This window comes from Pelodiscus sinensis, chromosome 4 (genome assembly GCF_052426305.1).
Source record: "Pelodiscus sinensis isolate ZL-2025 chromosome 4, ASM5242630v1, whole genome shotgun sequence".
Taxonomy (NCBI): domain Eukaryota; kingdom Metazoa; phylum Chordata; order Testudines; family Trionychidae; genus Pelodiscus; species Pelodiscus sinensis.
In genome coordinates, this window is record NC_143055.1 from 70,667,453 (window position 1) to 70,693,721 (window position 26,269).

The window sequence follows — 26,269 nt, forward strand, 5'->3', positions numbered from 1 at the left end:
ATATTTGGCAGTATTCTATTATACATAAGTGTTTTTGAGGATTAGCTTCTGAAATCTCTCTTCTTTGTGGTAAAATCTGATATGATTAAGTTATCACCACTTTCCATTAGCATCAAACCACTTAAATATTTGTTGAACCTTTTCTCAGAACCTTTTCTCTCTCTCTCACACACACACACTCTGTATTTGCACTGAGATTGGATTGACTCTGTGAAATATAACTTTTTTCATAAACCATACTTTAAATCGGATAGGACCCAAGGAGCTTTAGAGTCACTGTATCATACTAGGATTTCTTACAAACTTCTGCAGCCACTCTCATCAAATTCTGCTTATATTTTGTCTCAAACACTTTTTCCTCTCTTAGGCTTTGTTCACACAGAGATGACTGCACATTTGAAAGAAGATCAGTTGAAGAAAACTATTCCTCTTGGAAGATTTGGAGAGCCCCATGAAATTGCACAAGCTGTTGTCTTTCTCCTTGAGTCTCCCTATATTACAGGTCAGATTTTAGTTGTAGATGGAGGCTTGCAGCTTCTAATTTAAGTGCCACAACAGTATTTATACAATGACTTGAATGGAGGGGAAAAATAAACTTGGCCGATGAAGATTCTGAGGTGTGTAATCAAGATGATGCTTTCATGAGCTGGCACTTTTAAATCACAACAGTGAAATAATAATGTACACGTTAAATGGTAAACTCTAGAATGTATGTTTGTAATGTCATATGCACATTGGTCAGCTAACTGAAGCCTGCATATATTATACTAAATGAGGAAATGCATGGTGGGTGCATCATAGAACTTATTTTGATTTACTTCTCTGAGGAGGTGGAGAAATGATGATAGTAAATCAGACACTGAATCATAGAAGCATAGACCTGGAAGGGACCTTGAGAGGGCATTAAGTACAGTCCCCGGCTCTCACTGTGGGACCAAGCCCAAAGATCATCACTGATTGATGTTTATTTAACCTACTCTTAAGATATCCAAGTGATAGAGAGCCCACAATCTCCATAGGCAGCTTATTCCAGTGCTGAACCACCCTGACAAGAAGTTTTTCCTAATGTTCAACCTAAACCTCACTTGCTATAATATAAGCCCATTGCTTCTTGTCCCATCATCAGAGGTTAAGGAGAATAATTTTTCTCCTTGTAACAGGCTTTTAGGTTCTTAAAACTGTTATCATCTTCCTTCTCGGTCTTCTCTTTTCCAAACTAAACAACCCCCCTCTTCCAATTCTTTCAGTCTTCCCTCCTCATAGGTCATATTTTTTAGACCTTTAATAATTTGTGTTGCTCTTCTTTGGACCTTCTCCAGTTTCTCCACATCTATCTTGAAATGTGTTGCCCGGAACTGGACACAGTACTCCAACGGAGGCCTAATTAGTGCAGAGTAGAACAGAAGAATTACTACTTGTGTCTTGCTCAAAACACTTCTGTTAATGCATCCAAGAATCATGTTGCTTCTTTTGCAACTGTGTCACACTGTTGACTCATATTTAGCTTGTGCTCTCTCTATGCCATTATCTAAATAGTTGATGAAGATACTGAACAAAACCGGTCCCAAAACTGATCCCTTTGGGACCCCACTTGTTAACCCTTCCAGCATGACTGTGAACCATTAATAACTACTCTCTGAGAGTACGTCTAGACTACAGGCTTTTGTCCACAGAAGTTTTGTCGACAGATACTGTCGACAAACGTGTCAACAAAGAGCGTTTAGACTACATCCAGTTTTGTCGATATGACAGTGTAGACGCAAAGGACAGTGTAGATGCAATAACGCCTTCTGTCGACAAAAGGAGTTATTCTTCATAGAATGAGGTTTACAGCTGTCGACAAAACTGCTGAGTTCTGTCGACGTTATGTCGATAGAACTCAGCGGCAGTGTAGGCGCAGGTATAGTTTTGTTGACAAAAGTCCACTTTTGTCGACAAAACCCTGTAGTCTAGACACACTCTAAGAGTTATGCCCCCACCTTATAGTAGTCCCATCTAGGTTGTATTTCCCTAGTTTATTGATAAGAAAGTCATGCAAGATCATCTTATCAATAAACTAGGGAACTAATATGGGGGGGGGGGGGGGTTTGTGTGAAAGAATGAGAGCATCACTCTGAACATTCCTGTAGCACAAGAAGACTTAACATTTGAAAGCCTGATCATTGGTCAGTGGTTGTGGTTGCAGTTGCTTTAGTTGACCAAGTATTTCAGATGTTCCTTTTTCAGAAGAAATGGCATTTATGTGTAATGAAATGGTAAACTCCAGTATAGGGTGAAATTCCTTACCTTTTGTTTTTATTTTCCAAACAAATATTTTCCTAATAAGCTATATGTTTGCTTAGTGCTATCTCATACAGGTAATGGTTTCTTGTTTGTAGCTAAGGCAGTTGAATTAGAAGTTCTGTATCTCTCCAGCATAATTGAAGTGACATTGAGGGATTGAAATAATGTGCATTGAAAGATATTAATTGTGCGTAAAATACAAGTTTCAAAATTCTGTTCTCAAATATGTATTCAGGTCCTGTTGCAATCAGTAGCAGTTGTGAGTGCATGCACAATGATCACTTGAATCTGTACTGAAATTAGCACTATAGCTGCAACCTTTTCTGCATTTTATAAATTTTACAAGCCAGGATTTCTGATAGAAAACTGTAAATGTAATTATGTCCTATCAGTGACTGGGGAAAAAGTTTGATATTTAAAAACCAAATGTTTCCAAAATATGAAGTCACAGCATGTGGAACATAGATGCCTTTTTACCAGTCTGGCAGAAGTATCAGTAAATGGATGATCTGTAACTTTGTCCTTAGTATCTTATGAGCAAATAGGATTATGTAACACATGGTGACTGTCACCCCAACTCCCACTTTCTTCCTGTGACTAAACATAACTTGTTTTGTGTGATTCTTGTAGCCACAGATTATAGCCAGTTTTTAGTCTTCCCTCCCTACTGACTCATAAAAACAAAGTGCACTAGACTTTGAGTAGCTTTTGAAAGCATAGCACAATTGATATTTCATCAACCAAATCTTCAGGTAGAAATCATATACTGTACTTTTAAAAATAGCAGGTATTCCCTTGCCAGGAACTGCAGCAGGAGAGCAGTGGACAGACTTGCTTCCGCATTAGGGAAGAATATACAGTACAAGAAATGTTAGCCAGCTGATTGATAAATTATACAGTACGATAAAGTATATTCAATGAAGGGACTTCTTTTTTGCCATTTGAGGGCAGTGCAGCCAAAGATATAATCATATGGGAAACTGAATGATTTAGATTAAGACGTTTGTATAATTCCAGTAAGAGGTGACTGCTTAGATGAAAAGGCTGATACCCATAATGTTGACACCAGTATTCACAATTCCATGTAAAGTGTGTTCTCTTGGGATTTATGCTGGGATAATGAAAGAGGCTGAAGGAAATTAGGCATCTAGTACCCATTAAAATTCAGTGGGAATTCACTACCTCAGTCCCATACATTCTTGAACTTGCGGCCTTCAAGAATGTTTCCATGGTATTATTACTCTGATATTGATAGTGTTTGGCTAACTCAGAATGCAAGCAATTTTAGTTTACCTGTGTATATATACTTTTAAGTTATAGACTATGTAGAGTTCATATCCTCCTTATTTGTTCCCTTAACACAAGGGTGAGATGATTGTGTATTACCTGTTATTTAGGTGGCACCTACTTTACTCTTTTTTTGTTTTCTAATTGTAGAATGCAGTCCAGTTAAGGGAAATTAATCTGACCTTCCCAAAGTCAAATACAGATAGTTAATACTATATGTTATACCTCCAAAGTACAGCACTTTCTAGCCTGGCCAGACCACACATGCTCCTGGACCAGAGATCCCTGCAGCAGTTTCCAGCAGTGCGGGACTAAGGCTGGAGTCCCATGACAGCACAGTGCCAGAGTCCCCACGGCAACCCCCAAGAGTCCAGTGCTGGGGTTGGAGCCCTGCGGTATCCCCCTGCTGGTGGGGCTGGAACCCCAATCCCGTGGTTGTCCCCCGGCTGTGTGGAGCCAGAGCCCCAGCCCTTTAGCTGCTCCAGGCTGTGCAGGACCGGAGCCCTCCAGCAGGAGCTTGTGCTGCCCAGGGAGACAGCAGTAGCTGGACAAGCAGCCCACCCAGGTTGGGAGGGGATAGGGTAGGGTGAGGCAGGGTTGACTGCTGGGGCAGCCTGCTAGCAGTAGGTGATGAGCTTGGGGACCAGTGTCAGGAAACCTCCCTTAGCCCAGCAAATTTTCTCATTCGGGCCCGGTCAGGTCCCCAAGATGCCAGACCAGGGAAGTTTAACCTTAGATACAAAATCAGGATGAAATGAGCTAAGCTAAACCTCGTGATAAGGTGTGAAGGCAGGTATCTTTTAATCTGCAGGGGCTGAGGGCTATACTCAGCACTTGTGTAAGTGGTCATAACACTTTTTGAAGCCTTCAAATACTGAGTGCATTTTTGTTGGTGTTAGTAACAGTATAGGGATTAGGACACTGAGGTGCCCTCTTGTGATCTCCCCTCATTTCATGCAGTGAGCTTGTCTGGACTGCAGTAATTTGATTCCGCCTTCTCTGTTTTATCATATTTGTGTGTACACATCAGCTCAAGTCAAATTATCTCTCCTAACTGCTTTTGTTCTCACAGATTTCAACGGTTCATGCATAGGTCAGACAATAAGAATATGAAATCAATATTATTTTTGTGTGACTTAATATATCCTTTTCAATTGCCCCAGCAGGGGAAACCCTGGTGACCGCCCTGGCCAGGAAACCCCTGGTAGCAGTGTGGCTGGTGGTGGCAGTGAGGTCCTGGCTGGAGAAATCCTGGAACCCCTGGCAGCAGAGCAGGGAACCCCAGTCTTGAGGAGAAGAGCTGGCAGTGGGGCAGCTAGCAGGGGAGCATTGACTGCCCCTTGTCTGGCAAACTCCCTTGTCAGGACGGCTCCAGTCCTGAGGGTGTCGGACCAGGGAGGTCCAACCTGTAATCCTTTTCATACAGAATTATTCTTTGTTGGAAATTAAGGAAGGCACTGCAGATAAAAACCTGTAATTATAGCTATTTAAGTAGTCTCTTAAAATTTGCAAAGAGGCTGCATATCTGCTTATTATCATGTGGAAAGTGTTATCATAGGGCAGTGGTTCTCAACTGTTGGGCTCGGGACTGCAGTCCTCTCAGTCTGGGCCGTTGGGCATGTCCTGCCCGTCCTCTCAGCCAGTCAGCACCAGGCATGGTCAGGGTCTCTTCCTGGACAAGGATGAGCGCTTTGCTGTGTGAAGGGGGAGCCTAGGCAAGCCCAGCACGGCAGCTGATGCAGCACAAGGCTAGATGAGGGGGCTCTGGAGGTGGAGTTCATGTTGGGGGGGATCTAAGAGGCAGTCGGGGGGGGGGGGGGGGCTGGGGTGTCCAGGGTGGGGAGCTGGCTCTGGAAGGGTTGGGTGTAGTGGGACTGTGGAAACAGGAAGCTGGCATTATGGGGAGTGGTGGTGGTGGGGTCTAGGGGTTTTGGCTCTGGGGGCTGGGGGTTTTGGTGGACCAGTAACATTTTATTTGAACATTTATTATTTGCAAAAGTTTGTGAATGGGTTAGCCGGTCCTTGGTATGAAAAGGATTGGGAATCACTCTCATAGGGTTCAAAGAGTTGACCAGCATAGTTCGGTTTCAAACTGCTGTGGATAGTATTTAGAACAATTTCTTGGGGATTTAAGTTATGTGATTGAATAGAAATGGGTTACTACCATTCTCCACTTATAACTGTACCTTGAGAGAGTTGTTCCTAGCTATCTTTCATAGAATCATACGACTGGAAGGGACCTCGAGAGGTCATCAAGTCCAGCCCCCCGCCCTCCAGGCAGGACCAAGCTCCGTCTACACCATCCCTGGCAGATGTCTATCTAACCTGTTCTTAAATATCTCCAGAGAGGCAGATTCCACCACCTCCCTTGGCAATTTATTCCAATATTTGACCACCCTGACAGTTAGGAATTTTTTCCTAATGTCCAATCTAAACCTCCCTTGCTGCACTTTAAGCCCATTACTCCTTGTCCTGTCCTCAGAAACCAAGAGGAACAATTTTTCTCCTTCCTCCTTGTGACACCCTTTTAGATATTTGAAAACTGCTATCATGTCCCCCCTTAATCTTCTTTTTTCCAAACTAAACAAGCCCAGTTCATGAAGCCTGGCTTCATAGGTCATGTTCTCTAGACCTTTAATCATTCTTATCGCTCTTCTCTGTACCCTTTCCAATTTCTCCACATCTTTCTTGAAATGTGGCGCCCAGAACTGGACACAGTACTCCAGCTGAGGCCTAACTAGTGCAGAGTAGAGCGGCAGAATGACTTCACGAGTTTTGCTTACAACACACCTGTTGATACAACCTAGAATCATATTTGCTTTTTTTGCGACAGCATCACACTGACGACTCATATTCAACTTGTGGTCCACTATGACCCCTAGATCCCTTTCCGCAAAGTGGAGCACTTTGCATTTCTCTTTATTAAACTTCATCCTGTTTACCTCTGACCATTTCTCTAACTTGCTAAGGTCATTTTGAATTATGTCCCTATCCTCCAAAGAAGTTGCAACCCCACCCAGTTTGGTATCATCTGCAAACTTAATAAGCGTACTCTCTATCCCAATATCTACATCATTGATGAAGATATTGAACAGTACGGGTCCCAAAACAGACCCTTGCGGAACTCCACTTGTTATCCCTTTCCAGCAGGATTTAGCACTGTTAACAGCAACTCTCTGACTACAGTTATCCAGCCAATTATGCACCCACCTTATCGTGGCCCTATTTAAGTTATATTTGCCTAGTTTATCAATAAGAATATCATGCGAGACCGTATCAAATGCCTTACTAAAGTCTAGGTATATGACATCCACCGCTTCTCCCTTATCCACAAGGCTCGTTATCCTATGAAAGAAAGCTATCAGATTAGTTTGGCATGACTTGTTCTTCACAAACCCATGCTGGCTATTCCCTATCACTTTATTACCTTCCAAGTGTTTGCATATGATTTCCTTAATTACCTGCTCCATTATCTTCCCTGGGACAGACATTAAGCTGACCGGTCTGTAGTTTCCTGGGTTGTTGTTCTTCCCCTTTTTATAGATGGGCACAATATTTGCCCTTTTCCAGTCTTCTGGTATCTCCCCTGTCTTCCATGATTTTTCAAGAGTTGACCCAAACAATTTAATAGCATATTTAGCAAAATCTAACCCTTGCAGAATAGTAATAGAAATGTAGCCGTGTTAGTCTGGTGTAGCTGAAGCAAAATGCAGAACTATGTAGCACTTTAAAGACTAACAAGATTGTTTATTAGATGATGAGCTTTCGTGGGGCAGACCCACTTCCTCAGGTCGAATAGTGGAAGAAAATAGTCACAGCCATATATACCAAAGGATACAATTAAAAAAATGAACACACATGAAAAGGACAAATCACATTTCAGAACAGAAGGGGGATGCGGGGGGGTGGGGGGGGGAGGAAGGAAGGTAGTGTCTGTGAGTTAATGATATTAGAGGTGGGGAAAGTTAGATGTCTGTGAGCTAATGGTATTAGAGGTGATAATTGGGGAAGCTATCTTGGTAATGGGTAAGGTAGTTGGGGTCTTTGTTCAGCCTCCCCCCCTCCCCCCAGGAAAGTGTCGAATTTTAACATGAATGACAGTTCAGTTAACAAGAATAACCCTTGCAGTGTGATGAGATCATTTACAGCAGAAACTATGAAATGTAGTCAGTTGGCTATCTACTATTTTCCCCCAACCCAATCTAGGTGTTGTTTCTGGTTTAGTTATATTATTACAGAAGTACAAGTTGAAGTCAGTAATAAAGTCTGGCCCTTCACCAGTATTATTTTATATATAGCACTAGAGTCATTGCAGCCAAGTTAATTCTCTGCTCTTCTTTACGTGTATATGAGGTCATTTCCTTGCTGATACTGATGCCTCTGTGTGGACTTTCTCTGTAGAAGCAAACTTGATTATCTTTATTTTATCCCTCTTTCTGATCTTTTAGTGGCAACATAGTGCAATGTAGGGTTCAATTTGTGTTTGCGCCTTACCTTATCCAAATTCCATTACAAACCCAATGAAAGGACATATTTTGTGATATAGATTGTGAACTCCATAGGGCAAGGAGCATATACGCTTTTTTGTTTGTACAGAATCATGGCTATTTAAGTTACATGATAAACAGCAGACGGTTCCTCAAGGGAAATGTATTTTGCCATTTGAGAACTAAAATGAGCAAATCCTGCTCATCACAGCTGAAGAGTGATCAATAAACCACGAGTCTAGGGAGTTAGTGGAGATGTTCTCCCAGCATGCAGAACTCCAGCTGCACAATAAGCAGGAGGTGAGATTAGATCGAGGAGGAAAATGCTGGATGATTGATTGAGTTGGCTTAGACGACTGCCTCACCAAGAGAGGGGAAGGGATACACACAAATAGCATAGCCTTCTGTGACTTTTAGGCTGTGTTGGTAGAGCAGATCCTCTAATTATTATCAGAGGAAAGTTTAGGCCCCTGTGAAGCACTGGGTACAAAGGCTATTGACCTGGTCTGGAGGCATATGTATCATATATTATCTTAAAATATTTTTTTCTGTACTTTGTGTCTGGAAAAAGGGTGTTTCTATACTGTACAGTATACTTCACTTTTTTTTATCCATGTAGCTGTGAAATATGAGGTGCTGATTGTTCCAGAGGTATCCCAGAAAAGTGGTACGTTCTTTCGGCATCCCTGTATTCCTCTTGGTGAGAGGAATAAGGGATGTTCTGAAAGAGAAGGTTTTTCTGAAATTTAGCCTCATCTAGACAGGCCAAATTTTGAAAAAACCTCTTCCGAAAAAAAAGTGGAAAAAGATACGCAAATTGTGTATCTTTTTCCAATAAAACTGCAGTCTAGTCGTAGCCTGAAAAAGTGATGCTACATGATCTTCAAGACTCACTGTATTAATATGTGGTCAGTATATTAAAAAAAAGGAGGGAAAAACCGATTCTTTGTAAAAATGGTTGGATGCAGCTGCCTCATTCCTGTTGCTATTAATGGGAGGCTTCCTCTGCCCCAACAACTCTGACATTTTACTACATCAGGTGGCTGCATCTAGTTTTGAATTGCTTTGTAAACTCTGTTTGCATGGAGAGGGTTTCCAGTTTGCTTCAAGAATTTAGTTAGAAGACTTTGAGACAATGGAGAAGCTTTTGATCTAAAGTGACATTATACATAAAGCCACATTTAGGGCACATCTACACAGCAGGGCAAAAGTTGAATTAAGCTATGCAACTTGAGCTATGTCAATGGCGTAGCTCAAGTCAAAATAGCTTAATTCAGCTTTTGGCGCTGTCTATACAGCAAGAAGTCCAAGGAACTTCCCTTACTCCTCATGAAATGAAGGTTACTGGAGTCAGAGTAAGAAGTCCTCCAGCTCAATATTATTTTGAAAAAATGGCTTTCAGTGTAGACACACATTATTTCAGAATGTCAGTTATTCTGAAATAACACTGCTGTGTAGATATAACCTAAATGTCTTCAGTTGGGTGTAGCTGGTTAAGGAATTTAAATTTTCCTCCATAAAATGACCTCTGTGACTAAGTGAATTTCACAGAAAGTTGTCGCCTTTTGGCAAGCACGTATCTCTCCCTGCTTTTGCTACACTGATAAACCCACAACATCCTAAGTGTGATAGCACAACCAAGTAATTTTTAAATAGTCTTACTTTATAGTTGAAGAATTGATTTACTATTTGTACAGGGCATGTACAATATAAAGAAAGTAAAGGACAGGCATTTTGTCTGCTTCTGAGAACCAAAATGTTTAGCTAACTATTGAGCTATTTTATAAAACCAGGGCTTCTAGTTCTTAAAAGCCATATTAGATTTACTGTGCTAAATACTGATTTAGTGTAGGCAGGTGCAACACTATTGGTATCAATGGCATTACAACCACTTAGTCAGGACTCTTGTTTGGTTTTGCTGAGTGAGTTGCTGTGGGGTTAATTGAACAGAACTGTTCATAAATATGTAAATCTAAACCAAATAGTTAATTACAGCTTTATGGAATACTTTGCTTCTCTGCCTGGAAGGCAAAGCTTACAACATATGGTGTGCAACTTTTTTTTGTTAAGCTTTTTGGATTTAGTGTTATGCAGTTTAGAATGTGAATTATCTTTCTTTGGATAAAGTCTGTTCTTACTCCAGCATAATTTGTACTTTAAGACTGCTAAAATCACAATAATGAGTATACTGCACTAAATAGATGTTAGAAAATGTGGCTCTTTGCCAAACACTTCCATGTACATACTAAATAGGTGGTTTTTTTTTTTTTAAATAATAGAAACATAACCAAGATGGCATCCGACACAATTCAAGATTCTCTTTTACTGGGTAACTTCTGTTTTGGGTATTTTAGAAAATTCACATGCAACAATGTTTGAATATGGAGATACATATTAAAAATGTATCAGGAGGTAGCTGTGTTAGTCTGAATCCGCAAAAGCGGTGAGGAGTTCTGTGGCACCTTATAGATTAACCAAAGTGTTGGAGCATAAGCTTTCGTGGGCAAAGACCCACTTCGTCAGATGCTTCTGACGAAGTGGGTCTTTGCCCATGAGTAGCTTATGATCCAACACTTCTGTTAGTCTATAAGGTGCCACAGGACTCCATATTGAAAATGAAACATTTTGAAAACTAAACTATTGCACTGTAATAAAAGGGTCCTTCTCTGCCTCGCCACTCCTCCCCCCCCCCTTTAAATTAGGGATGTAAAAAATGTATAAAAATTAACTGTAACCAGTAAAAAAAAAATTTTAAATCCATGGAGCTGGCGGGGTTCTAGCCCTATAGGGGTGCTGCCTATGCTGCTGGCTCCCAACCCTGCAAGTATAGAGCTTTAACAGTTAATGGTAACTAATAAGCATCCACATATCAGTTAACCTGTTAAACACTTGTATCCCTATTTTAATTCAGTGAGTGAAATTGCCTGAACCAATTTTGATCCCTCTTAGAAACCTCAAAAAAATCTCTATTTCCAGATCATAATCCTAATCTTGCCTGAGTGTCTCGTATTACATTTCCAAATTCTTTATGTGGATCCTTTTGTAGTAAAGCTACGATTACTTGCCCCAGAAAATGACAATTTTCTATTTGTGTAATATTTATTGATGCTAAACCCACATTATCAGCACAACAATCCAAAGTAATGATATGATAGTAGTTTTTTATAAATACAAATAAAAGGTGTCAACATAATGCTAGTTAAGCTAAGCAAACAGTAAAAGTAGCATGTCACAGTCAAGAAAAACTTGGCAAATAAGACATACTTTTCTCTAAAATATAGGTAGAATATTTTCATATGACAGACTATTAATTTAGATAAGCAGTGCCTGTAACTGTGGTCATAACCTGCACCAATCTGCATAGAATATTACTGTCTTCTGTGCTAACGTTTAGTCACTAAAAAAACAAACAAAAAAAAACTTGGTTGTGTACTTACAAAGAGGTATGAAGCAATATATGTATAGCAGTACTGCAAAATATATCGGTAGTACACAAACTAATAGCTGGACTTGAATAACTGAGCTGAGATATGATTTCAACACTTTTTATTATAAATAATGAGATACCATGTATGTGCTTCATATAAGGAATACAGCATGTTTTATATCAAAGTACTCTCGTATCATCAGTACCTCAATTTTCCTCTCCTCCCGTTAGGCCCAGTTAAAATTTGTCTGCCCCCTCAACTAAAAGTTATTGGTTCAGAGTCAAAGCTGCCTAGTACAATAGACTAGGTAGAGTCCAGTTTGATGTGGAATCACTTTGCTTCCTGGAAGTAGCCTTTGTTCTAAAGTCTTTACCTACTGCACACAGCCCCTAGACACAGCATAGTTATTGTATGCTAGGGAAGAGAACAAATATTTATCATCCACCTACATGTCTTAAGAAAACAGTAAAATGGCACATCTGTTTTTCTCCATCCTCATTCTACTAGACTATCCTCTAGAATATGTGCTTGTCATTTATACTCCAGACTCAGTCCATATTTTCACTTGCTCTACATTCTTAAAACCCTTATACACATTCACAAGATCTAAACATTCGGAAATGTCAAATACATAAACTCCATAGCTTGCTGCTGACCTAGGAATTTCAAATGTGTGAATAGCAGAGTTCTGTTAGTTGGCAGATTCTGCTTTAACCCTCCCAAACATCCATACTTCCCTGTCCCCTCGCCCCTTTTGCTAACTTTATGTAGTAAAACTATACTGTTGGCGCTCTTCTCTTTCCCAAAAGTATCCTTTACTTGGGTGCTAGGATTTAGTCTGTAGTAGAGCGTATTATGCCTCTGCTCATTAGTTTGACTAGGTTCAATTATTTATGCTGAAATTAGCCTTGCAGTATGTTTGTAAATAAGCCCTCCTACCTGGCAAAAAAAGAAAATAGGAAAAAAATTAAACTAAGGTGTCAGCTTTGCTGTATTGTAATGGCATTTCTAACATTTTAAGGCAAGTATTTCCCCTCTCACTGTATAAACAAGATATTTGCTTCAGTTTTTCCTTCCTATTTTATTCTTAGAATATTGCACTTGTGCACTGTAGCTATGCTGCTGCATTGCCATTTTAAATTTCCTTTGTGGCCCAAAAGCCTCAAATGAATCTTCTCACACCATTAATAATGTAGCATCTACATCTTGCTTAGGAAGGTACTTAGTGACACATACTATACTGTTAACTTCTGAATCGCTTCAGTGTTCTGCCCTTTATGAAAAAGGCTATTCATAAGAGTTCTAGCAATGCAGACATAGGGAACTGAGTGGTGAATGTGATTTTCTGTGCACTGTGTATATCAGCTACCTAGCTTAATTTATTAGGCATAAGAAATATATGGTTATGGTGGGGATTTTTGTACTTGAAGGTGTCTGTCTTTACATAAAGTGACATAGAAGTATCATTGGTCAAGGCAATGGCTTTCAGTGTTTCTGCTTTGAAAGAAAATGATGGATCTGGTAGCTTCGGTCTACAGGTCATCGCTCTCTACCAAGCCAGACTGCAACGTCAGATGAACTGGGTTTGCTTCAGGCTGGAACGCTGCCTTGATGTCTAGTCCTTGGTCAGAAAGTGCTGCATATCGACTGGCTGAGGGGCGCACCTTCTTTGGCTTGGTGGTTTGAGGTGGTTGTTGCCACTGAGCTACAGATTTAAAAAAAATAGGTTCACCCTTCTCAGATAACGAAAGTACATAGGCAAACTCCCCTTCATAAAACATTGAAATTCTTTCTTTCACTTCAATAGCAGAGAATTAACTATAGATTTATTTACTTTATTCACTGATTTTCAGAACAGCCAAGCCTGTTCTTTCCTCTACTGCTCTCACTCTTAGGATAACAACACAGGTTAAGAGGTATTGAGGCTAACTGCACATGAAAAGACTACATTGTTTGCCTCCCTTTACTCTTTTGCTGTGTAGCCCATCGGCTAAGCCGCCTCAGCCTGCTCCCACCGTTAGGCTATTTCTACACTGCAAGGTTTTTGCGCAAAAACTTGTGGAGCGTCCACACCTCACATGCGCTTTTGCTGGTGTAGGTAAACCTCCTTCTATGAGGCATAACTCCCTTTTGTGGTACAGCTATTATGCAAAAAAGGCAAGTGTGGATGCTCCATAGGGATTTCTTGAGGAAAAAGCACAGGTGCTCTGACAGCCATTCTGTGAATGGCAATCAGAACTTTCTTGCACAAGAGCACATCACTTGTGCAATGCACTGAGTTGTGGGCATGCTCTTGTGCAAGAAGTTTTTGTGCAAAAACCCTACAGTGTAGATGTAGCCATTCTCTTGAAAGATATGCATTATGACTACATTCCTACTGATTGGCTACAAAATTCACCATGACGACTTCCAAGATGTCCAGAAAAATAACTGCAGAGCATGGAAGACATTCTTGTCTCCTCCCCCACCCACTGAAAATACCAGGCTAGGTTCAATGGAATTACTCCAACAGGTACCCTCTTCCATCTGTGGTTTGACAAATATAGCTACAGTACCATTCAGATCTCTTGTTTTGTAACTAGTGACACCATCACCACCCCATTATTTTGTGTACACTTGAAAAAGCATAAACATATTGCTCAAAGTGAGAATTGTGGGTAACTAATCAGACCAGTTTAATTTTGATTTAAGATCAGCTCACAATAGAGGAACTATATTTAGCTAATTGAGTAGTAAACTGCAACAGGCTTTGTATTCGTGGGCCATTGTCTCAAGTGTGTTTTAGGTAATACTAATAAAGGTTAAAAGCTGATGCTAGTAGAGCATTGTAATGAGAAACAACAGAAAATGTCATGCTACTCTCAAGTGTTACCAATCAGGATGCATGTGTAAATAAGCTAGATGTAGTATTCTAAGCAACTACAAAAATGAGCATGCTTGGTTTGCGTAAGTATTTGAAAGGTGGTGAAATATACTTTGATAGGGTATTTGCTGTCTTGATGAGGATCATTATTATTGTGAAGAAACTATAAACAAAAGAGAGAGAGAGAGATCAGTGTAAGCCTATGTGGTATAAAGGTTTTTAGAACTGCAGTTTTTTTGGGGAGATTGGTTTAATTTAAATTCCTATCTGAGAATAAGAGACACTTACTATAAACATCAAGCCTGGCAGTACAGGACACAATCCCAGCTTCGTTCTTAGCTGACACAGTATACCAACCAGCATCTTCTTTTGTAGCTCCCTGAATAAGTAGGCAAATGTAGCCATGGTTATCCTGGTGCATACTAAGTGGGATAGAAGAAAAGGTTATTAAAACTCAAAATTACATAACAGCTAACTTTAAGCAGCAAATGTATAATATCTCCTGTTGATGACAGTACAGCTACCACAACAGGTAATAAAATGTGTGCAGAACAAGTGAATAATGATTCTGACCTTTAAGTTCCAATTTGTTTTTATGCTAATTTTTAAAACAAGTCAAGATGCATAAATTAACATCGGGCTAATATCTCAATAACTCATCTTTTTCTTGTCCAAATTTCAAGACACTTCTGTAGAGCTCAGGTTTCGATTACCTTTTTAAGGTAAAATCTTTTAAAAAGAGACTGTGGAGAAGGATAACAAAACAGATATTTTTACTTATGTACTGAATGAAGTTGTTTGTTAGAGTTTTAGACCTATTCCTTCATTACTATAAGAAAAGTAATTTATTAACATTTTCACAAGGGTTTGGAGAGAAATTTTTTAATGCTAACTACTGAAAGGATATTGTAATAGGTTGACATTCCCCCCCAGCTTAACAGTACCCTGCTGTATTTTTTAAAAAGCTTTTAGTAACTTAATAGAAAAAATACTGCAGCAAAATGTAGTGGTCTGAACACAGGAGTAGATGTCAGAAATGACTGTGTTCTAATGCTGGCTTGAGAAAGTCATGTGCCTCATCACCTTCTGTAATACCAAGAAATTAATATTTCACCAGTCTTGTGGGAGGATTACTTCAGAGCACATAATAAACACTAAGGACTAGATTCACAAAGAAATTTATGCCCCTATAAAGTCCCTGGGATTCACAAAGCCTGAGTTCTGTGCTTTGCCTTCCTCTTAGGTGTGTGAATACTTACCAGTTATGGTTAACTGGCAGGCACTAAGGCAGTTTCCCACTTGCCACAGGCAGGGGTACTCCAGCATGGCCACAGCAGCCCTCTGTCCACAATAGGCCTGGCCAATGCCTGGGCTTTTACATCCCTACTTCCTATTCACAGATTTGTAGAAACCAAGGCCTGAACAGATGGATGTGCTCACATGGGGCTTGTCTTCACATTGCAACAATCAATCTGCCAGCAGTTGATTTACTGCATCTGCTTAGACACATAGAATCATAGAACTGGAAGAGACCTCAGAAGGTCATCCAAGTCCAGCCCTCTGCTCTAGGCAGGACCAATTCCAACTAAATCAACCCTGCCAGGGCTTTGTCAAGCCGAGACTTAACCTCTAGGTATGGAGACTCCACTACTTCCCTAGGTAACCCATTCCAATGCTTCACCACCCTCCTAGTGAAATAGTTTTCCCTAATATCCAACCTGGACCTCTCCCACCACAACTTGAGACCATTGCTCCTTGTTCTGCCATCTGTCACTACTGAGAACAGCCTCTCTCCATCCTCTTTGGAACCTCCCTTCAGGAAGTTGAAGGCTGCTATCAGATCCCTCTTCACTCTTCGCTTCTGCAGACTACGCAGACCCAAGTCCCTCAGCCTGTCGTCGTAGGTCATATGCTCCAGCCCCCTAATCATTTTGGTTGCCTTCCACTGGACCCTCTCCAATGCGTCCACATCCTTTTTGCAGTGGGGGTTGGGGGGGCCCAGAACTGGACACAATACTCCAGATGTGGCCTCACCAAAGCCGAATAAAGGGGAATAATGACATCTCTTGATCTGCTGGCAATGCTCCTCTTAATGCAACCTAATATGCCATTAGCCTTCTTGGCTACAAGGGCACACTGCTGACTCATATCTAGCTTCTCATCCACTGTAACCCCCAGGTCCTTTTCTGCAGAACTACTACTTAGCCGGTTGGTCCCCAGCTTGTAACTATGCTTGGGATTCTTCCGTCCCAAGTGCAGGACTCTGCACTTGTCCTTGTTGAACCTCATCAGATTTCTTGTGGCCCAATCCTCCAATTTGTCTAAGTCACTCTGGACTCTATCTACCTCTCCCCCCAGCTTAGTGTCATCCGCAAACTTGCTGAGGGTGCAATCCATCCCCTCATCCAAGTCATTAATAAAGATATTGAACAAAACCGGTCCTAGAACCGAACCTTGGGGCACTCCGCTAGAAACCGACCGCCATCCTGACATCGAGCCATTGATCGCTGGGCCCGACCTTCTAGCCATCTTTCTATCCATCTTACCGTCCATTTATCCAATCCACATTCCTTAACTTGCTGTCAAGAATATTGTCAATAAATCAATCTGCAAGTGCTCTCTAGTTGACTCCAGCTACTCTTCTCATCCTGGTGGAGTATTGGAGTTGACAGGAGAGAACCACTGCCAACCTTACTGTGTGAAAGATGCTGTGGTGATTATATGGATAGCATGACAGGTAATTGCATCCAGTAGGGGGAAGGGAGATGGTGTGTAATCTGCATTCCAAAATCACCTTTAGTACTGTTGACCACAGCATCACTGAGCACGCTCATGTTTCAGGTAATTGAAAACAATTTGGGAGCAGTGGTGTTTAGTCACTGCCTCCTAAGATAGTTTCCCATCCTATATTGTCCTATATTCTTTGTTTACATTTATACTGTAAATGTGGGAGACAGTCACCATGGCATGGTATTCACAGAAGCTAGCATGCTAGGAGTCTGTGTACCAAGGGCTGTGGGTGAAGTCCTAATCCTTTGTGCCCCTTGCCCTACGTATTTTTACAACCTGATATCCTCTGGAGGTTATTTCACTCTTGACTTACTTTGAGCTCTCTCAGTGAAATTAATCATATCATATTCAAGTGCTCTCACCTCACTCTTTCAGTGTTGTGAGTAAGAGACTCATTTTCTTTCTTCCAAAATATCTGAGGGTACGGCACTGCAGAGACTCGACACTCCAGTCGCACAGGATATCCATCAGCCACTCCTGTATTCTGTAGCTTCTCTATAAACACAGGTGGCTTGTGTGCTTCTTTAGCTGTGAAAACACCGTAGAAATGGCAACAATATTTACAGATACAACATTTTATTACTACTCAGCCTCCCTTTCAATACCCAGTTCAATGGTAGATTTTAAAACATTATTTAGTGGCAGGACATTTTCTAAAATGGTAAATGTGTTTAGATCTGAACCTGTTTCAGTGAGAGAGAACCCATCTTTCTCCTGTTAAAGTCATAGACAGGACAAGTTCTAACAGAGCAGGGCGAAATGTTGAAATTCTCAGTTCAGGTACGCTCAAAATTGTCAAACAAAAGTGGCGTGAAATGCGCCTATCACTTGGCACAACTGGTCCCAATACAGATGTCGTTTAGTTTGGCAATCTGTCAGATCCCTAAGACTTCCTGTATCCCTGCAGTACATTGTAAACACTGGAGCTATTGCAATGGTCTTAAAGTGTTTAGCACAGAACTCAAGGGATGGGAGCAAGTGTCAACTGGTAATTACTATTCTGCTAGCTACAGCACAAAGGGGTGAGAGCATAGGAAAGTTCTGATTCAAAATAACAAATGCCTCTCTTTGCCCATTTGCAAATATGTACTACATGCATTTATATGAATATACATAGTTCAAACACTAACCTTCTGCAGTTCATGAGATACTAATTTTAGTGGGTAATAATTCCATAGTCTTCCTAGAGAATTTTAACTTACATTTTCAATATTTCACATAGACCTTAAACAGTTGAACAGATAGTCTTTGCATGAAGATGTTACCTGCAACAATGAGTTCCAGGCTGAATGTGTTTTGACCAGCTCTGTTGGTGGCAATGCATGTATAGATTCCAGAATCTCTAGCAGTGACTGGCTCTATGATCAGAGAGTGTACACCATTTTCACGCACCAACATTTTGTGAGAACTATCAGGACGGATTGGTCTTCCATTGAGTTGCCAGCTTAGATCTGGAGTAGGTAATCCACTGACCTTAAATATATGCAGAATGGGATAGATTTTAGTAATATAAAATAGAGGATAACTCCTTATTTTATGCTGCAGAGAAACGGGAATGTTTCTGCAAGAGAATTTCAAGTATGAGACAAAATACAGCGAACCAATTGTTGCCCTCAGTTACACACACATGCTGAACTGGGCTAAATTACACCTTATACCCTGGAACCTATAGCATTGTAAGACTGACTACATATAAGTATTAAAATATATCTTGAATCTAAATAAAGTAATTGACATCCAACTTTTCGCTCTGTATGTCATCTTTTTTTGCAATTTTGCCCTTGATTCTGAACGAGAAAAGACATTTTTAGAATTCCTTTCTTGTGGAAAGTTTACAGATGATGACAACTGGTTTGTAAAGCAATTCTTCCTTTATAAAACAAACCACAGAGAGCAGTAGGTTGAAATAACGTATAGGAAAATGAAGGTGTTGAATGCTATAATGGTTTAAAAAAGCAACAACAAAAAAAGGCAAGTTATTTTGTGCACTCTGAGACTGAGACATACAGTAGGTTTCAGTGTTAAAATGTGTTCTCTCTCAGTTAAAAAGGACAACTGAAGTAGGTTAGGGCAGGGGTTCCCAAACTTTTTGACACAGGGACCAGTAAATCCATTCACAAACTTTTGGAGGACTGGTAATGTTCATGTGCATATTCATTAATCAAATGATGAATATTCAAATAAGTTGTTTATGGTCCTCCCAAAACCCCCACTGCCAGCTTTAGCAAAGCTTTTGATATGGTCACCCACAATGTTCTTGCCAGCAAGTTAAGGAATGTGGATTGGACTGTAAGACAGACCGAAAGCTGGTTAAACCAGGGTTTCCCAAACTTTTTACTTTAGTTGGAACCCTTTTTTTTCCCCCAATACTGCTTTTTACAGCCCAAAAATATAAACACATAAAAAACAAACTGATATAACATGTCTGGTATTTTCTCAGTAGGTAAGTTTATTATTACTAGATGTATCAGTTTGTAGTTTTGAACTGCCTGGCTGGTAAATGTGCTCAGGCTGCATGAGTGTGTCTACCGGCCAGACAGTTCGCAACTACTCGAAGGGTGTGTGTGTGTGGGGAGGGACAATAGAATCCCCAGGCCGGACTAACTCATGCTTTGTGCTTTGCAGGGAGGAGGGGGGAACAGGGGCAGCATCCCAAGATCTACATATGGCTGGGTCAGTCCTACTCCCGGCAGGCCGATTCATTCCTCCCCCCTGCTCCCCCCGCTGCGCCTCTGGCCAGCCCCACTTCCCCCAACCCCCTCCCGGGCAGCCAGGTCCCCGCCGCTTCGCTTCCCAATCTCCCTTGGCCAGCCCTGCTGCCTGCATCCAACCCTCCTTCCGGCGGCCACTTCTTCTCCCCCCCTACCCCCCAAATCTTTCCCGGCCAGCTCCCTGCCCCCAACCTTGCACCCCCCCCAGCAGCCCTGCTTTCACCAGCCCCCCAATCTCCCCAGCCTGCCCCGATTCCCCCATCCAATGATGCTTCTGGTGGTCAGCTCTCCCCTCCTCCTCACTCCAGAATCCCCTGGCACCTGCACCTTCGCTTAGCCCTGCACCCTCCTGGTGCTTCCCCCTTCCCTTATTGCCCCTACCCCCTTTGCCCTCTTTCCCTGATACCCACCCCCTCAGTACTCTCTTCCCCATCTCCTCCTACCCCCTCTTTGCCCTCACACATGACTTGCTCCATCCCCTCCTCTCTCATGCCCATCCCTTCTTTCAAGCCTTCTCCCAGCACCACCTCCTCCAGCCCCCAATGCCCTTCCCCTCTCCTCTCCCAGCATCACCCTGTCACCCCTCCCACTGACACCTCCCCTCCTACCCTTTCCCTCATTGTCTGCATGTGGCCCCCTGGCATTTGTCTCTCTCTCCTGCACCCTGTCCCTTGGTGCCTCCCCCTCCGCGCAAGCCCCCCGCTGCCGCCTTCTCGCCTTCGCCCAAGCCAGTTCCCCACCCTCTGCCTTCCACATTGCGGGGCCGGAGGCCGCCAGAGCCAGCGTGGCCCCGTCATGTGCCTCCGAAGACTTTTAAAATCCCGGGCCGTGACGTCACGCCATGCCTGGGCGTCCTCCCCGCCCATGTGCAACGCCGCATATGGGCAGCAGCAGGCGGTGAGGAGGAGCTGTGCACAGCAGGGACGCTCTGGGGGTGGGGTGGGAGGATGCGCGGGGGACCCGCACCCGAGCCAGGCAGAGCCGGGGGAGACACCCAGCTCCACATATCGGTGGAGCAGGGCTCCCGGCTCTGTAACTCACCGGCACTTCCGGGAAACGCTGGGTTAGGGTGATATTTGTTATAGAAAAGGGACTACGTGAAGAATTTCCCTTGGAGCAGTGTGTTATTTCTAGTTGCCCAGTCTGTCAGATTTCACAAATTTAGTCATGGCTGATGTATGATCTACAACTTTTGAGTCTGTTACTGCAGAGGGAGCACAGATTGAAACATCTTTCTCTCAAGCTACGTCTACATTGGCAAGATTTTGCGCAAAAGTGGCCTCCTGTCTACACTGGCCGCGAGTTCTTGCACAAGAACACTGACGTTCTAATGTAAGAAATCAGTGCTTCTTGTGCAAGAACTATGACGCTCCCACTCAGGAATAAGCTCTCTTGCGCAAGAGGCCAGTATAGACGGGCAACATGAATTTCTTGTGCAAGAAAGCCCGATGGCTAAAATGGCCTTCGGAGCTTTCTTGTGCAGGAGAGCATCTACACTGGCACAGATGCTTTTGCAAGAAAGCACATGCCAGCCGTAGATGCACTCTTGCGCAAATACTTTAACGCAAAAACTCTTGTGTTAAAAATATTTGCGCAAAATCTTGCCAATGTAGACGTAGCCTCAGTGTGTGCTTACTCACTTCTGCAATACAGTGGGGAGAAGAGTATTCATTCATATTAGTGAGCTGCCCTTCTCTCTCACCAAAGATCTCAATGGCTACTCATCGTAGGAGTGGATTTAGTTGTACCTACTGACCAGGAAGGAGCCATGACTACAACAAGGTGGCATTACCCAATATCACTAACTGGACTTGCCTTCTTTCCAATCAGCTGAAGTACATTTAATCCATGGACCTCAAAGGCTATCTGTGGGCTGTAGGAAATGCTGTGACTTGAATTCGACTTTTGGGTAAATCAATAATACAAACTCAATTGTTTGAAATTTTGTCAAAGTCTCACTGAAAAATGCTTCAAGCAGTCTTTATTCTCAACTGGAAGCTTGGCAAAAGACCAAGTCTGCCTCCTTTCTGTACCTAGAATTCCAGGTGTACAAGTATTACAGGATTCAGCTGAATGTGAATAGAGTTCTTTCTAGTTCAACATAAACACCAATTTAATTTAATACTTGCCTTGCAGTCCATTCTGCAGAGTTTTCCTTCTTGAACAATCAGATCTCCAGGTGCCTGCAGGAAATGGGGTCGGAAGAATCGTTCCTGAATTGGTTCATTTTCATCACCACTGTCCCTTGATCGAGATCGAGGTCTTAAATAATATATGAAATAAATTTGTTTGAGACATTTCCCCATATTTTCTGATGAAGCTAAAGAGCTAAATTCAGATGTCAAAGTATTCATTCCATATTTACATCAGTATAACAGAGCAGAATTTGGCTCAGAAATCAACTAAATGAGACTATATATTTATTAATTTTTGATTGTCTACATTTTGCAACAAAGACATGAAGCAGAAAATTATCTTGTTCACAATGAATTACTTACCTAACATGGTAGTTTGTTTATACAGATGGTAAAATTTGTAGGTCTTTTGTACATCTGACCTGTCTACTACTGATGATGTCAGAAAATAGTAGGAAAGTAAGACAATCACAGTTTATAAATACCTTAGGTTTCACATAAGATTTTGTATTATTCTTTTATTCTTTAGTTGACATTTATATTATAAAACAGCATTTCCCAAACTATGGGCCACAGCCCGGTACCGGGCCGCGGGAAAAAAATACTGGGCCGGGTGTTCCGGGCTCTCAGACTGTCCATGCAGCTCTGGGTTTCCCAAGACCTCACCTGGGCTGAGGGGATGCAGCTGTATGTTTCAGGCTCCCAGCAGAGGCATAGGGAGGGTTACCAGGTGAGCTCTTATTGCTGGCTGTGGAGGGGGGGAGGAGGGGTTGAATATGGGCCACAGGGAAGCAGGGTTGGGGCAGTGGAGGTGCGCGGGGGAGATAGGGAGGGGAACCAGTTGGCAGGGGCAGTGAAGCTGGCTGGGGGAGATCGCAAGGCAGGGCTAGCCAGGGGAGATTTTGGGGGGGAGGGCTGGCCAGGGGAGATTGTGCCGGGGGGGGGGACGGGGACCGGCTGGCAGAAGCAGGACTGGCCAGGGGAGATCTCGGGGGTGGGAACCAGCTTGTGGGGGCAGTGAGGCTAGCTGTGGGAGACCGCGGGGCTGGCTGGGGAACTGGCCGGCAGAAGCAAGGCTCGCTGGGGGGCAGGAGCAGTAGGGCTGGGCCCAGGGGAGACTGCAGGGGGAGCAGGGCTTGCCAGGAGAAATCAGGAGAGAATCAGCTGGCAGGGACAGCGGGGCTGGCTGGGGAGGGGAGGGAACATGGACACAATCGGCCAGCGGTGAGCAGGACAGTTCAGGGTGCACGCAGATCCTAAATAAAAATGTAAAAGCAGTGCCTTTTAAATATCCCCACTGCTGACAGTGAGGTTTAAAGGCACTACAATGTGTCAGAATGGAGAGAACCTGGTGCATTCACCATCCGGAATGAGAATATGGATAAAAAAATTCCAAAGATGGTATCAGCTTTCTGAAAATAAATGAGCCCCTTTTCAATACACGATGCGGTGGGCCAGGGTTTTATTGGATTACAGTCCATTTTTCCAATCCATATTCCCTTAACTTGCTGGTAAGAATATTGTGGGTGGCCATATCAAAAGCTTTGCTAAAGCTGGCACTGGGAGGACCAAAACCACCCTATTTGCATATTTGTAATTTGATTAATGAATATGCAAATATGCAAATGAATTACCAGTCCTCTGAAAGCTCGTGAATGGATTTACTGGTCCCCGTGTCAAAAGGTTTGGGAACCCCTGTTATAAAACATGCGTGGATTAAATTTATGTAATCTGCTCTGGATAATTTTTCTTCACTATATAGCTATTTGTGATATTTCCAACGCAACTGAGTTGTGGTGTCAGAAGAATGAGAATTTAGTTCATAAGCAACATGAACAAAAGAGTGACATTTAACTCTTCTTATTAAAAATTAAAAATACATGGGAAGAAAAATGCAGAAAATATGACCAATCAGCAGATTTCTTCCATCTGAAATACAGGCAGTCCCCGACTTATGCTGGATCCGCATTTACGAACAGGGCTTTTCTCGCCGCGGAGCTTACAGGCAGCGGGTCACCACCCGTGTCCTCCGGGGCGAGAAAAGCTTCTCCCGGTCTCCCTGGTCTGCTGGGGGGATCCAGCGGCTTTGCTGGACCCCCCCAGCAGACCAGGGGGACAGGAGCAAAGCTGCGGAGCACGCCCACAGCGGGACAGCCTGGGCGCGCCTGGGCTGTCCCGCTGCGGGCGTGCTCCAAGGCTTTGCTCCCCGTCTCCCTGGTCAGCAGACCAGGGAGACGGAGCAAAGCCATGGAGGACACGGGCAGTCCCGCCACCCGCGTCTCCCTGGTCTGCTGGGGGGGGGGTGTGTGTGCAGGTAGTGCCCCTCCCCCCCCCAAGCAGACCAGGCTTTTCTTGCCTACGCCTGGGGTAGAGCAGCTGGGGTGCTGCCGGGTTGGTCCCGCAGTGCCGCTCCTCAGCGCTACTGTACCAACCCGGCAGCACCCCAGCTGCTCTGCCCCAGGCGTCCTGATTCAGCCGCTGCTGGTCAGTTTCAGCAGCGGCTGAATCAGGACGCCTGGGGCAGAGCCGCTGGGGTGCGGCTGGGTTGCTCCAGTAGCGCCGAGGAGAGGCGCTACTGGAGCAACCCAGAACCCCAGCGGCTCTGCCCCAGGCGTCCCCAAGTCAGCCGCTGCTGAAACTGACCAGGGGCTGACTACAGGAAGCCCGAGGCAGAGTTGCTCTGCCCCGGGCTTCCTGGAATCAGCCGCTGATCAGTTTCAGCAGCAGCTGACTTAGGGACGCCTGGGGTTCTTAAGTTGAATCTGTATGTAAGTCAGAACTGGCGTCCAGATTCAGCTGCTGTTGAAACTGATCAGTTTCAGCAACGGCTGACGCCAGTTCAGACTTACATACAGATTCAACTTAAGAACAAACCTACAGTCCCTATCTTGTACGTAACCCGGGGACTGCCTGTATATTTTTCTGTAATATATATAGCAGTCCTTGCCCATTAATTTATTGTGCCCTTGTCTGTGGCTATCCAGTTCCTTTTTCATTGAAAGTAACAATATTTCCATTATATTAAGTAACCTAATTAGCAATTTTTAAGGCCAATTTCTGTCCTCTGCTAAACTGATGCAGCTCCAGTTAATTAATATCCTCAAATAACTGACAACTTTTATACTAGTATCTCATTTAATATTCAGTTCTAAACTCTGTCCACACTGATATCCTGCGGCAGCAAACTAGCACTGCTAAACTGAAGATTAGTTTGGCCAATAATATTTCTTTTTGTCTTAGAAAAAAAGACAAATGTTTTTTGACAGGCTCAAAACCCAAAAAGAGCTCTTTTAAAGAACAATAATTAGACCAATCTCTGTTTTACACTGTACCTGGCAGAGAATACAGATTGCTTAGTGTTCTCAATTTCTTCTTTTCCTCTTTTCTGTCCCTCATACCCATCACATTTCCCTTCTCCCTAAATTTTAAGTGCTCCCAGCTTCTCCAAAAGGCTTTACTCTCTAGAAGTTAGTGACCTGCAAGTTCCATGCAGCTCTAACCCACAACTCCTAGTGGCAGCTTTTCCGGTCAGAAATTAATAAATTGCAAAGGAGCTGATTTCAGTGCAACAGGGGACATGGACTATCAACCTACTGATGTATCAGTGGCTGTGCAGTTCTGGAATAGCTCTTCTACTGTATTTACTATACAAAATGAACATAACAGTTTGTTGGTTTAGTGGCCTAATGACTGTGTGCACACTGCTGTGGAATCAGTTTGAATTTAAGGCCTTAAGATCAGCTCCTTGTTATTCCTAGGTGTGGAATTTTATGGGGGCAGATTGTACAGCATGAGGTAAGGGTGGCTGAGAAGTGCTTTCCAACACTTGAGTGACTGCCTTTTAGCCAGCTCAGGAGCAAGGCTCATAAGATCCAGAAAGAAATGCATCCAAGGCCTAGACCAGAAATAAAGATCAATATAGCATGAAGAATTCTGAGTGTAGAGGCAATAAAGTGGACATACAAGGTGGGAGATAGTGTAGTGGGCATAGCCAATGAAAAAAAGCAAAAACATTCCATCATAGCAGACACTTGAACTGGGACCCTCTACTTGATTCACCCATAGACAAACCTATACTACCTTTTGGAAGAATTCTTTCATCGACCTAGCTGCATGTACTGTGATGGTTAGGTTAGCCTAACAATATCCCACACAACATGAATTTTTTCATAGCCCTGAATAAGTTTTAGATGAAGGCCAGGCCTGAGACAAGATGGAGCAAGTAAACATGACAAACAAAGAAAGGAGGGCAGGACAAGAATTAAAAAACTAAGATCACACAACT

At 42.8% G+C, this 26,269-nt stretch overlaps 2 protein-coding genes across 15 annotated transcripts in view; one reads left to right on the plus strand and one right to left on the minus strand.

Moving 5' to 3' along the window:
* CBR4 (carbonyl reductase 4) overlaps nt 1-26,269 on the plus strand; it is a 156,586-nt gene that overhangs the window by 34,862 nt on the left and 95,455 nt on the right. For 4 of the 11 annotated variants that reach the window (XM_089777928.1, XM_089777929.1, XM_089777930.1 and 1 more), the window contains exon 6: nt 368-502. The exons of 1 other annotated variant lie outside the window; for it this stretch is intronic. In XM_089777928.1, the coding sequence (XP_089634054.1) occupies nt 368-502 (135 nt within the window). Of the gene's footprint in view, nt 1-367; nt 614-4,736; nt 5,045-26,269 lie in introns of those variants that run through there. 6 more of the 11 variants (XM_089777927.1, XM_089777923.1, XM_089777924.1 and 3 more) reach the window with 6 other exon arrangements.
* Nucleotides 11,587-26,269, minus strand: part of PALLD (palladin, cytoskeletal associated protein) — a 321,744-nt gene continuing 307,061 nt past the window's right edge. For 3 of the 4 annotated variants that reach the window (XM_075931129.2, XM_075931128.2, XM_075931130.2), the window contains 5 exons: nt 21,979-22,111; nt 18,404-18,611; nt 17,501-17,666; nt 14,637-14,770; nt 11,587-13,190 (listed from right to left, as the gene is read on the minus strand). In XM_075931129.2, coding sequence (XP_075787244.1) covers nt 13,018-13,190; nt 14,637-14,770; nt 17,501-17,666; nt 18,404-18,611; nt 21,979-22,111 — 814 coding nt within the window. In that variant the 3' untranslated portion in view covers nt 11,587-13,017. Of the gene's footprint in view, nt 13,191-14,460; nt 14,512-14,636; nt 14,771-17,500; nt 17,667-18,403; nt 18,612-21,978; nt 22,112-26,269 lie in introns of all 4 variants that reach the window. The other variant, XM_014574906.4, reaches the window with a different exon arrangement.